Source organism: Podarcis bocagei, assembly GCF_964188305.1.
Source record: "Podarcis bocagei genome assembly, chromosome: 1".
NCBI classification, from domain to species: Eukaryota; Metazoa; Chordata; class Lepidosauria; order Squamata; family Lacertidae; genus Podarcis; species Podarcis bocagei.
The window spans coordinates 135,326,790-135,340,026 of NC_138125.1; the positions used below are offsets into that span (position 1 = coordinate 135,326,790).

Here is a 13,237-nt window from a genome sequence, read left to right on the forward strand (position 1 = left end):
AAAGTCAGTAATAGTCTATACTAGAGGTACTATAAGTAATATCTATTTGACTGACATATATTCTTTTAACATGCTTGCTTGGTGGCATGACATATGAAGAGTGGGATTTATGGCATTTGTGTGTGCACACACTTTGGCCCTCCACTAGTTCAGTTCTGTGCACTCTGGTCTCAGAGCTACTCCTGTTTTTCATCTGTTTAATAATGCAACTCTTCTGCTTCTCTTTTGGAGTCTCAAACTGCTGCACAGTTAGAAGGGAGGTACACAAGCCCATGAATAGATGCACAAGGGACCTATTTAAGAATATTTTGATGTCAAGGGATCTCTGATTTTGAGCTAGTTGTCTAGAGATCACAAAATAGCCCCCTGAGTTAACAATGCACTAGAATATCAACCAATCAATCCACCCAGTAATTCTTACATGGCTATAAGCAACCATTTATGCTCTCTCTCACACATTCACACCAGGGTTTGACCCAAGAAAAAAAATAATTAGAATTAACCATTGAGATCTTTTTGCCTCCTTCTGTTGATATTGAAAAAGCTTGCTTGCTCAAGAAACTTAGATTACACACACACACACACACACACACACACACACACACACACACACACACATATATATATATATATATATATATATATATATATATATATATATATATATATATATGCTTTCGTAGATTTTCACGGGTACAGGAATGCAGGTTTTGGTGTCTTCGGGTGTCTTCCCGTGTAAGAGTTGGGGTGTCTAGGCGACGTTTCGACGAGGTCTCACTCGTCATCTTCAGGCTGGTGCTTTCGGCTTCTTGTTACTGGAACAGAGCAGGATCTCAGTGTTTGAGTTCCTATAAATACTGTTGAGGGGGTGTGGTGTATAGCCTCCAACGTTCTGGGCAGAGAGGAAGTTCCCAGGTTAGTGTGCCTTTTCTTCTTTTGTTCATTAATTACTTGAGGGATATCTTGAGAGATTTCTTGAGTGATATTCTGAGTACCATTTAGGAGGGTCATTAGGTGTGAATTAGTTGCTAAAGCTTTCGTGTCTTGACCTCTTGAGCTTGTGAAGAGTTTTTCTGAGAAGATGGCTGTACTGCACTTAGTTGTGCTCTGGCTTGGCTTCGTGTATAGGGGCGAGCTGTGGTTTTGTGCCCTGTGCCAGCCAGATCTGTGTAGGGATTGCAGGGGGGTGCAGCATCCGGAGGTGCCACTATGGTTTGGCTACTGGATGGTGTCTGTAATTTATCTGTGGAGAGGGTCTGGGTTTGGGTCTGGTGTGGTTGATTGGAGATGGCGTTCTGTGTGCCTCTGGTTCTGGTGTCGGTTTTTGTGGGGAGGGCTAATTTCCAGATGTCTGGCAGGCGGGACGTGTCGTCACGCTTGTTCATGTTGTGAGGGTGTTTCTCTATCTCGATGGCTTCCATGATTATTCTCTTGTGGTGATGTTCCATGTTAAAGAGCAATTTGGAATCTGCAAAATTAATTTCGTGTCCTGTTTCTTTCATGTGTTGGTAAAGAGAGGAAGTTTTTTCTTCTTTTTTGACGGCATTCTTGTGTTCTGCGATACGTGCATTTATTCGTCTGTTTGTTTGTCCAATGTACGTGGCTGGGCAGACTTTGCAGGGTATTTCATATATATTCCTTCCTTTTAAAACAGAAACCATTGCCAAGAACACTCAGGATATTACTGAAACCTAAGCACACAGTCCTTGAATCTACCATCATACCTCATGTTACGGACGCTTCAGGTTAAGTGTTTTTGGGTTGCGGACCGCGGGGAACCCGGAAGTACCAGAACGGGTTATTTCCGGGTTTCGCCGCTCGCACATGCGCAGAAGTGCCAAATCACGACAGTGCTTGCGCAGATGCGGAGCTTCAGGATGCGAACGTTGTGGGTTGTGGACGTGTCTCCGTCACAGATTATACCCGCAACTCGAGGTTCCACTGTATATGAATGAAACACCAAATTGCTACTCTCCATGCACAGCTAACCTAAGATGTAGAAGATAGAGGGAGATTGGGGGGGGGGAGGGACACATACTTACTTTCAACGTTTCTATTCCACCTCCTTGGGCAAAACACACAATTGGAATCTTCCCACCATAATTAGAATCTGAAACACAAATGCAGTAATAAACAGTTGTATGCATTTCCAGAAGAACACTTCTCTGTTTATAATTATCAGAATTGTCCTTTGACCAGACTTTGTGTATTCCATTCTGAAAGCAGGCATTCATTAAAATGTGCCTGACCTTTCCATAATTTAAATAACCTCTCTTTATATAGCACTAGAATATTTTGCTGAATCTATTTTGATTCCTAGATTCGCTCTTCTCAGCATTTTAAGGAATGGCTACAGTCCTCTTTGTTAATCAATGCTTAGAGGCTTTTTCTTTGTTCATTTCAACTTGTACACAAAGCCCTTTCTCTCTCAGCTCTGTCTCTACCATCTCATGTTGATTCTTGGTATCTCTGTTCATAATTTCATTCATTTCTCCCAGCATCACAGCAGCATCCTTTATCTGTTCCAATTTTCCAAACATCTATGTGGATATCCACTCCACTTCATCATATGGTATTTCCCACTTTGCCTGTACTTTCTCATGTTCAGGCAGATCTGGATCAACATCTTTTTCAACAGGTCCTTTTTCCACATCGACATTCTTTAATCCGATGTTTCTCTGATCCATTCTCATTTATCATTCTGCACATCTCAGTTCTTAATTCTGACAGCTGTTCACCTAGCAGTTGTCGCATGATACCAACAATCAATGGGATATTCAGCAGTATCTTTGCCATGTTGGGTTCTATTAGTCTCCCTCGTGGCAGTCTCTGCTTTAAGAAACTTGTGTCCATCTCTTTAAGCCTGCATTAATCCTGAATTCCATTCCCACGCTGATAAATTGAGTTTCACTTTTGCAGCTAACACCACATGCACATATTGGAGGATTACAGTTAATATAAAGTAAAGGTTTTAAACAGATTCAGAGCTGCCTTGTCCATGATACTCTTTCATAGTCTCCAATAATTAAGATAAACTTTTCGGTTTGTTTTTTAGCCTGTCAATTAGTGCCTTTTCATCTTGGAGGTGTCCATATGTTTTCTGGGTGCTAACTAGGTAAAAAGGTAGAGGGACCCCTGACCATTCAGTCCAGTTGTGGTCGTCTCTGGGGCTGCAGCGCTCATCTCGCTTTATTGGCCGAGGGAGCCGGCGTACAGCTTCCGGGTCATGTGGCCAGCATGACTAAGCCGCTTCTGGCAAACCAGAGCAGCACACGGAAACGCCATTTACCTTCCCGCCAGAGCGGTACCTATTTATCTACTTGCATTTTGACGTGCTTTCAAACTGCTAGGTGGGCAGGAGCAGAGACCGAGCAATGGGAGCTCACCCCGTTGCGGGGATTCGAACTGCTGACCTTCTGATTGGCAAGTCCTAGGCTCTGTGGTTTAACCCACAGCGCCACCTGTGTCCATGTGTGCTAACTAACTGGTGGATAAAAAATCCATTTCATACTTACTTACTTAAATAATTAAAAGGAGGTTTTGCTGACCTGATGTCCTCAATTAATGATTGTTATGTGGCGCATGGGCCTGATGAAGGTTCCACGCTCAAGATATTCCTCCGCACACAAAGACTTCCTTGTCTCCAGTGTGATTAATATCTTCTTCTGAGCATGTGCAGTTGATTCCCAACCCCCCTTATCTCCCAAGGGAGTTTTAGTAACCAAGATTTATGCCTTGGTTATCTTGGTCAGCAGTCAATGACTAGTCTGCCATCTTTCCATCCCACAAAGCTCTTATATGTCCTGCCCACATATGCCCACCTCAGTCCCTAAGACAGTTGGATGGCGCCTTGTACGCCACAGTCATTGCTGCCACTATTTCAGCAGCAGCAGATGCAGTCCTTGGAGGCCAGTTCTGCTGCCCAAGGTGGTCACTTCACCTTGCCTCATGGGTGGGCTGCCCTGGCCCAGGTCATGTATAAAGCTGGGGGCAGAGGGCCAATTTTAAACATCAGAAGAAGCCACAGACTGTCACAGCTTATGGCTTTCCTTGCTACCACCAACTGGAGCCTGACTGCTTCTACTTAAGCAGCCCTATAAGCTCTGTAACTGCATCCTGATCCAGCCAACTGAGCAGTGTGGTAAGGCATTTGGGGGCAGGGACGGGGATTTGGTTAGGATTTTAATGAGAGCCTATCTAATTTGCACTTTACATGAACCAAAACACAGCTCCTTTTTTAAATTTTCTAATGGTTTGCAAAAATGTGTACCTCGAGCAAAATTGCATAAATTTTTCACTAAATATTGACATATTTTTATGAGCATTGTTGTTAAACCAATATTTTCTTGCCACTATCTAGGTAAAACCTCCTGCATGCTATCCTAAGATTCCTGTGTGAACTTTGAGGCTCTTCCATTATGCTTAACATTTTCACTCTCCCGTCCTTTTTTTTTTTTTTTTTTTGGCTATTACTTTAATTTGGGTTCTGCTTAACATACAGTTGTGCAAATAAAGTTGGGGGCGGGAATTGAAATTGTACTCACCACTTTGTAACGGTTTTTAAAGTTCCTGTTACGTTTTGGATATTTGCCTTGTTTACCTTGCCTCTCCTCCCTCCCTTCTCCTCTCTTCATTATTTTTCCTCTGTAAGCTCCTCCAGGCAGCAACCTCAGGTTACCTTAAGCTATTCTGTGTTTCGTTATGTAAACTGACTAAGCCTTATAAATAGTAATAATAATATTTCCCGTGATTTCCATCCAGAAACAGTATAAAATTAATGCTTTGGGTTAATAGATTTAATCAGCAAAAAATCTTTTACTAAGATACTTTAATTTATTTACTTACTTAATATATTCTTAGACTTCCTTTCAAGCATAACTTTTTTGAAGGTATTTTACCATAAATCCAAATAAAACACTCCTGATTAGGTGTTGAATGTTGTCTCTTCTAGCCTGTTTGCCCTTTGTTATTGTTTTTGTTTAAACCAATTCACAAACCAAGAACCTATAAATTGACCACTAATAATGAACGCAGGTCGCAGAAATTACTGCAAATTTATAATGCTATTTTTGTGACATACAAATGGCATGAGAAGACTTGTTCGACTTATTTGTAATACAGTGGTGCCTCGCAAGACGAAATTAATTCGTTCCGCGAGTTTTTTCGTCTAGCGAATTTTTCGTCTTGCGAAGCACAGTGTCGGAAAAGTTTTGGAAAAGCTTCAAAAATCACCAAAGTCTTCAAAAACCTCAAAAAAGGCTCCTCGAAGTCAAGTCGCAACTGTATTAACGGTGTTAAGAAAAAGGAAACAAACTTGCAAGACGTTTTCGTCTTGCGAAGCAAGCCCATAGGAAAATTCATCTTGCGAAGCAGCTCAAAAAACGCAAAACCCTTTCGTCTAGCGAGTTTTTCGTCTTGCGAGGCATTCGTCTTGTGGGGCACCACTGTATTTATTATCCTTATTATCTTATAAAACTCAATAAAAAGTTATTTAAGCAAAGAAAGAAAGAAACCCAAATTAAAACAATTCACAATTACAACCAGTTCATTCGCCCTCAGATATTCCTTTAACGCATTGCACCAACCCTCGTGCTCCTTAGAAACTGACCTGGCATAATGCGTTCTGAAATATATTTTTCTAACTGGGTTCGTAGCTTGGCCTCTATGCCAGGGTATCCATTAGTTCCGTTATCAACCAGAATTAGATGTGTATGGTTATTATCCAGACAGTACAGTGGGTCCCTCTTGAGGTCATCCATGATATAGGGTGCGGAATAATACACCTGAAAAAGACAGCCACATTAATAAAAATTAAGCTACTTCCACCAACTGATTACAGTTGTTGCGCAACAGGATACCTCTAGCCACCTATTATTTTACCTCTTAGAACTTTGAAATACTCTTCCGTACATATAGCAAATTTACAACCTATTTCCTCACTCTTTGTAAATAGCCTCTTGTGAATCATGGTCATCACCCACATCGCTCTTTCCTCTCTCATTTTTGTATTGCCTAGCCTGACCCACCTCCAAGAACCTGCGCCCTTTCTAAGCCCACTGCTGCCCTGGCAGTTTAAAACTTTACACCCTTCTCTTCTAAGTATACATCTACCCAGAGTTCTCCAAATTCCTAGAGACAAAATTAACTAAATTGCCTTCTGAATTATGCATTAAGGTTGGAATGCACTTTTAGCCATTTCATCAACAATACATCAAAATGCAGGACTGTTTAAGCTTCAAATAAATAAGCCAGGATATCAGTGCACAGAAGGGTGTGCTTTAAGTAAAGAAGCCAACACCTCATTTAAACAGCAACAAGCTACATTTATAGGGTTACATATACGAGTTGGAATCTAGGAAAGATGTAACATAACTGCAGGATGTTAATCAAGTTCAGTACCTCAGCACTGCAGTTTCTAATCAGACTCTCGCGGTTAGAAACCATCCCCCAAGCAGCTATTCCAATAGCAACGACATTCTCTTCGGAGCTCCTGCTGATAGTGTTATCTCTTACCACTTCCCCAATATACTTCATCAATCCATAGTGCGTTCCCCCAGTGAATATCCAGGCTCCTGTAGTTTGAGAGTGCAAAGCCATGCCAAACAGAGTCACGTTGAATGTGTAAACTGTTTCATAGATTTTACAACATTTAAGGAAGCTTCCCATACCTTGAATTTTGTGTGTGTGTATCACTATAACATGACTGTAGCCGGAGGGCAGAGGGGCAGCTGCTCCCCAATCAAGTAAATAAAAAAAAATACCTAACTAAAAAATAAAAATTGTAGGAAGAGTTTGACAGATTTTTCTGAGCGCTTGGGGTCAACAGAAAGTAATTTAAAGCAACTGTTTTAAAACAGCATTTGGAATCTGCTAGACAGAGCCAAAGAATGATGACAAGTGGGTCTTGGCCTCACTGGTGTGGAACGCAAAGGAACGCAGAGCGATACCTTTGGCACCAGCCTGGCTGCAGGAGTGTCAGGGACTGGCTGGATGAGGAAGAGTGGTGGGAGCCGCCTGCCCAAGAGCCCACCAGGGAAGACAAAGGAGATGACAATTTAGACCCTGGATTGTGGTGGTGGGACACTGAGGAACAGTCTGGGGAAGAGATGAGCTGGGAGGTGCTGTCAGTGGCGTAGCGTGGGTTGTCAGCACCCGGGGCAAGGCAAGTAATTTGCGCCCCCTAACCCGTGGATTTGCGCCCCCTAACCCGTGGATTTGCGCCCCCTAACCCTAACCCCCAGATGTTGTGCCCGGTGCGGCCGGCCCCCCCCTGCACCCCCCCCACGCTACGCCACTGGGTGCTGTGGCATTTGAGCGATCAAGGTGGGTCAGGAGAAGGAGGCCCTTCAGGACAGGGTTAGAGGCTGAGAGCCACAGCATGAGCACAGAGGTTGCCCTTGTTGCCCAGCAGGAAAGTCCCAGTCAAGAAGAGTCCTGCACATTGTTGAGAAATGGGCCAAAGAGGCCTAGAGTAGGAGCCCACCCTCTCCATGCGGCCTTCATCTACTTGGGAGGGATCCAGAGTGAGAGGATAGAGGGGGAAGGGAAGGATCAGTGGTCAGTTTCTGCAATGCCTGAAATTGATTCCTAAAGGCTGGGGTGGCAATAAACATGCGGAACGGAGAGCAGGTTATGCTTCAGACACTATCCACCACGCCTTTCCACCACGCCTTGAGGCTCATTTTTAATTTTTGCTTACGATAAAGCAAGTGTTTTGGGAGGAAAGGCTTGGTTGTTTTACCTTTAGATTGTGCAATATAGATCAGCCTGCTGACTATCTTACGCATACGTGGCTTTAAAGCAAAGTTTTTTGCTCCGCCCGTGACAGAGATGATGAGGTTGGGTGTTTTCAGGTGCCAGTGCTGGGTCATGAGGTCGTAGAGTGTTTCCGAGTCTGTGTCACACGAGAGGCGAATATACTTAAAAGGGAGGAAAATCATATTTACAATACGAAAAATATTCCACTTAAGCCAAAAGGCAGGTGCCTCATTTTGTCAAGACCTTCTCTTCTCACGCGCTCAGGATGCTGCCATGTCTGCTTTAAGCTCTTCAGCCAAGAGCTGGTGTAAATAAGATGCTGGCTGCATAAAAGGCACCAACTTGTGCAAGGTTCTGTGATGTGCAGCATTTCATTTTAAGGATTCTTAATCGATGCATCAGCCCTATTCATCTTGGATGTCTTATTTTATCCTTCCTGTTGGTGACTTATGATGAATGCCTAAGCCTGCAATCCTAACCCCACTTACCAGACAGTAAGTCCCATTGAACTCAATTCATTCTAAGAGCTCTTCAAAGTCAGGTTGGCATTTATCCCTTCATGCGTCCACTGTGTGAGTGTGCATGCAAACAGAGATTTTGCCTCAGTCTTCAATCTTAGTTTTAAACATCTACTCTATTCTTTCTTTGGTGCCAACAGTTATCCCAGCACCTACAAACTCACCTCTGAATGTATCCAAATGGAAAAAGAAAATTAATAAGTTTCCTGGCAATTTTATTTTGAAAGACTGAGTACTTTTTTGGGACTTAATAAATTTCATAGAATCACAGACTCAAGAGAATTAGATAGAAAGAATAGATAAGACTCTCAGCCCCAAAACATTTTCGTCTTTTGAAATTAATCCTTTAGAAAAGATGACAACCAAAAATCCTATAGAAAAACGAAAAGGACATTTAAGTGACTTACTTTTCCTGTTTTGCCCAAATTTTCAAACTCAATATCGCCAAAGGCATCCGTTGGGAATTCTTTAGTGTGCTTCTTATAATTCCATTTTTCATGGTTGCTCATCTGAGTCCCTTCTACATGCTGTGATTTTGCGTACCCACATTTACATAGATTGTCACTATCAAGAAATGTATATTGGGGAAGAGAAATAACAATTAACCATCAAAGTTTTTGTTTGTTTCCGTTTTGACAGGGAGCATAACAAAGCGATCTGAAATAATTCAAAAATCTAAATGATAAGGACATAAGAAGTCAAGGACTGCTGGCCAATTAAAGAAGGAAAGTCATTGGCCTGTGGCCCCCCCAGATGCTCTTGTGGGGCTGAAACTCCAAACATCCTTGATGGGAGTTTAAGTCCAGCAATACTTGGAGGGCTGTAGGTTGACTACCCCTGATCTAAAGCTGGGAGCTGGGGGCACTGTCATACAGTGGTTCCGCTCCTTCCTCCTGGGCCGGGTTCAGAAAGTGGTGTGGGGGATGAGTGTTCAGACCCCTGGGCTATCACTTGTGGGGTGCCCCAGGGATCTGTCCTCTCCCCCATGCTTTTTAATATCTACATGAAGCCACTGGGAGAAATCACCAGGGGGTTTGGGCTGGGTGTTCATCAGTATGCGGATAATACACAGCTCTACCTCTCTTTTAAATCAGAACCAGTGAAGGCAGTGAAGCTCCTGTGTGAGTGGCCTGGAGGCGGTTGGAGGATGGATGGCAGCTAACAGATTGAGGCTGAATCCTGACAAGACAGAAGTCCTGTTTTGGGGGGACAGGGGGCGGGTGGGTATGGGGGACTCCCTGGTCCTGATGGGGCAACTGTGCCCCTGAAGTAGCAGGTGTGCAGCCTGGGAGTCATTTTGGACTCACAGTTGGACTCACAGGTCAATTCTGTGTCCAGGGCAGATGTTTACCAGCTCCATCTGGTATGCAGACTGAGACCCTACCTGCCCGTGGACTGTATCTCCAGAGTGGTGCATGCTCTAGTTATCTCCCACTTGAACTACTGCAATGCGCTCTATGTGGGGCTACCTTTGAAGGTGACCCGGAAACTACAACTAATCCAGAATGCAGCTGCCAGACTGGTGACTGGGAGCGGCCACCAAGATCACATAACACCGGTCTTGAAAGACCTATATTGGCCCCCAGTACATTTCCGAGCACAATTCAAAGTGTTAGTGCTGACCTTTAAAGCCCTAAATGGCCTTAGCCCAGTATACCCAAAGGAGCGTCTCCACCCCCATCATTCAGCCCAGACACTGAGTTCCAGTGCCAACGGCCTTCTGGCGGTTCTCTTATTGCAAGAAGCGAGGTTACAGGGAACCAGGCAGAGGTTTTGACTATCTGACATTTAGAAGACATTTGAAGGCAGCCCTGTTTAGGGAAATTTTTAATAAATGATGTTTTAATGTATTTTTAATATTTTGTTGAAAGCCGCCCAGAGTGGCTGGGGAAACTCAGCCAGATGAGCGGGATATAAATAAGTTGTTGTTGTTGCTTATCAGAATGGGATCTTCAGTCTTTTTCAAAAGATCTGGGTTTTTTGGCAGGGTCTGATTTCTTGCCAGTAGACATAGCAAGTGCTAGAATCAGAAAGAGCTGGGATTCATTTCTTACAAATGTGTTCAATGAGTAGCAGTATGTACTCATGTTTACACTGGAGCTTGTTCAGAATTTGACAATAAATATTTGCTTACATTGACTTGGTATCTTTAGTGAAAAAGACACACTCTCTCTTCTTAAAGTTTTCTTGAATGAAGTGCACCAGGTCCTATGGGAGCAAGATGTAAAAGAGTTGAGTGAAATCCGATTGCACACTCCTCAAACAACGAATTACCATCGTGTGTAATACACTCTTTGAAATACATACATTGTCTCCAAAAAGGTAATTAGCAAAGGTAGAGCTATTTTTACTTCACAAAGCACAAAAGGTCATCAGAACAGAATTGTAATGAAAACACTATTTAAACAATTCTATTTTTAAAAAAAACATTCACTTCACTGTTAAGTTTAACCTAGGTGATAGCCTTTTAAAAGTTCATGGATAGAAATTTTCTATAAATGCAACAAAAAGCTACTTAATATGACTCCAGCTTGCGTGTGGATTTCACACATGGTGGGGTATACAGATCAGCGCTGGGCTTCCAACTCTGCCCCACTCTTCAAAGAAACTTCAGTGAGAACCAGGCCTCTGCATCAATACCAAATGGTGCTTACACTTAACAGTTTCAAACGTTCACAATGATAATTCTACATATGGTGTACTGTGTGAAAAACCAACACAGAACCTCAGATAATAGCAATATCTAGTATAATTATAACTGCATCACATAAACCCAGCAGAAAATGAAAATTGGGCTTCTCTTGAATTAACCAAAGAAGAACTGTGATCTCAAATTCTTGCCTGAAGGTCAGGGTAAAATAATTGCGACCCTATTTTCAAAATATATATATATTTTTAGTTTACAAAATACATGTATTGTCTCTTTTTTCAAGTTGTGCTTTTTAAAGGTTGGTTTCATTTGTTATAAGACATCAGTGTTACATACAGTGTTAGGTTAGGAAGAGAAGAGGGCGAGGGGCATGGCAGGTGGGGTGGTGTCGGGTGGCAATGCTTCTGTTCTTCTGCTTAGTGTATGTTTTGTGTCACTTGTGTGGGTTCTCTTACTCTTCGCTTGTTGTATTTCCTTGGCGGTGAGAGAGGTTGGGGGTGGCCTAGGGGGTGGCTGTCTTTGGTTAGCTGTAGTGAGATTTGTTTTTGTGTGTGAGAGGGGGGTGTTTGGATCAGGTTAGCCAGATTGATTCGTATGCTGTTGGCGGATTCTTGTCGTTGTCTTGTTGGGCTGTATATGTGATAAAGGGGAGCCACACTGGAGTGAAGGTGTCTTCTTCTATTCGTCCCCATGTCAGTTTCAGTTTATTGGTTAATTTTTCTAGAAAAGCTGTTTCCCATACTACTTAGTACCATTCATCCATGCTTACTCCTGACAGCTCTCTCCAGTGTCTGGCTATGATGCTTCTGGCTGCTGAGAGTAGGTGAGTTATGAGCTCTTTGTGGTGTGAGTGGGCATCTTGGAAGATGTTTAGCAGGGGATTCCAACCCTACTTGTCAAAGAAAATATACTGATCAAGGGCTCCTCCTTTCAGACAGTATACAGCTTGCTAGTCTGATAACTCACAAATGACTTGTGAGACTGATTGGTAGATTTGCACAAACTGTACTGTTCAGTTCTGGAGAACTGCTCTCTAGTTGTACTTGTCAGCATCTGTGAACAAGAAACCTAGGAAGGGACTACCTTGGGTCATTTAATGATTGAAAAAAAGGTAAGGCCAGGATTTCAGAAGACACGGAATATGGCTGGTGAAACTGTTGTTGTTGCTGCTGCTGCTGTTGTTGTTGTTGTGAATTGAATTTATATACCGCCCTATACTGGGGGGGTCTCAGGGCAGTTCATTTATTCATTTAGATCATTGGTGAGGGACCCTTTTCATCCAAGAATCTGTGCACATTCACAGGCAAACTGCTACTCTTGTTCTTTCCTCTCTCACTCCCTTCCTTCCTTCCCTCCATCCATCCATCAACAATCTGACCCTTTTCAAATCTGTGCAAACTCTTCCCACATGCAACCTGCTACTAAGAATGGGATATTACAGACCCTACTTCACCCTCCACGACTAACACAACTAAACCAAACTTTGTCCATCTTGCCTAGAAACCTCTGTTAAGTAAAGGTTCATTGTTCAAAACTTGAAATTTGCTGAGTTTCACAAAGGGAAAATCAAAACATAAAGGGAGCAATCCAACTAATTCATAGTCAGAGCATCAGAGCAGACATATTGAAACCAATGGACAGTCACATGTTATACCAAAGAAAATGGTAACAAGGGCATAAGATGATACCAGCTCTACATGTACAATGATGGCTAAGCATGAGGTCAACTCTGGACTTTTGTTTCAGCTGTAAGCTGATTACTTGCCTACAGTATCTTGAACTATTCACTGTCAGCTTTTACACAATACTCACAGTAAATTTAAAAGTAGACAAGCTCTGTAAATCCCAGAAACTGACCACTAATAAACAAAGGAAGTTCATCATCAAGTATATGCTTTCTCCATACACAGCACAGTCACACTTTGCATAAATCAGCTAATGAGCCTAGGAGGATTTTACAAATATAAGTTGAATAGAATCCTTCTACTTACATTCTCGCTGTATGATAGATCTGTGCTACGAGAAATACTGGAATAAAGACTTTTTGAGCTCTCCAAGGTACCATTCCTTCGACTTCTCATGGTATCTTCAAAATCTGAGTAACACCATCTGCCCAAGAGGAGAACCAAAGTGATATCTCTTACATTTTAAATGGAATTTTGGGATTCAAACAGTCATTTTCAAAAAATAGCTTAATGTGATTTCATTTGCTATTAGTTTTCTTTTTAATAATCACGACAGTGAGTTCCAAACAAAGGTTTGGAGAGTGCACCATGATGTGTGGATTCTCTGCATGCCATCCACAAAGGTT

The 13,237-nt window shown here is 42.5% G+C and overlaps 1 protein-coding gene across 7 annotated transcripts in view; it reads right to left on the reverse strand.

The window, feature by feature from the left end:
- TRPM8 (transient receptor potential cation channel subfamily M member 8) overlaps positions 1-13,237 on the reverse strand; it is a 76,630-nt gene that overhangs the window by 33,275 nt on the left and 30,118 nt on the right. For all 7 annotated transcript variants that reach the window (XR_014010572.1, XR_014010573.1, XM_081204159.1 and 4 more), the window contains 7 exons: positions 12,918-13,035; positions 10,411-10,484; positions 8,684-8,840; positions 7,742-7,919; positions 6,400-6,572; positions 5,609-5,783; positions 2,043-2,110 (listed from right to left, as the gene is read on the reverse strand). Coding sequence is in view for 5 of the 7 variants with exons in the window: in XM_081204159.1 (XP_081060285.1) it covers positions 2,043-2,110; positions 5,609-5,783; positions 6,400-6,572; positions 7,742-7,919; positions 8,684-8,840; positions 10,411-10,484; positions 12,918-13,007 (915 nt within the window). In the remaining 2 variants the exon portion in view is untranslated. The remainder of the gene's footprint in view (positions 1-2,042; positions 2,111-5,608; positions 5,784-6,399; positions 6,573-7,741; positions 7,920-8,683; positions 8,841-10,410; positions 10,485-12,917; positions 13,036-13,237) is intronic.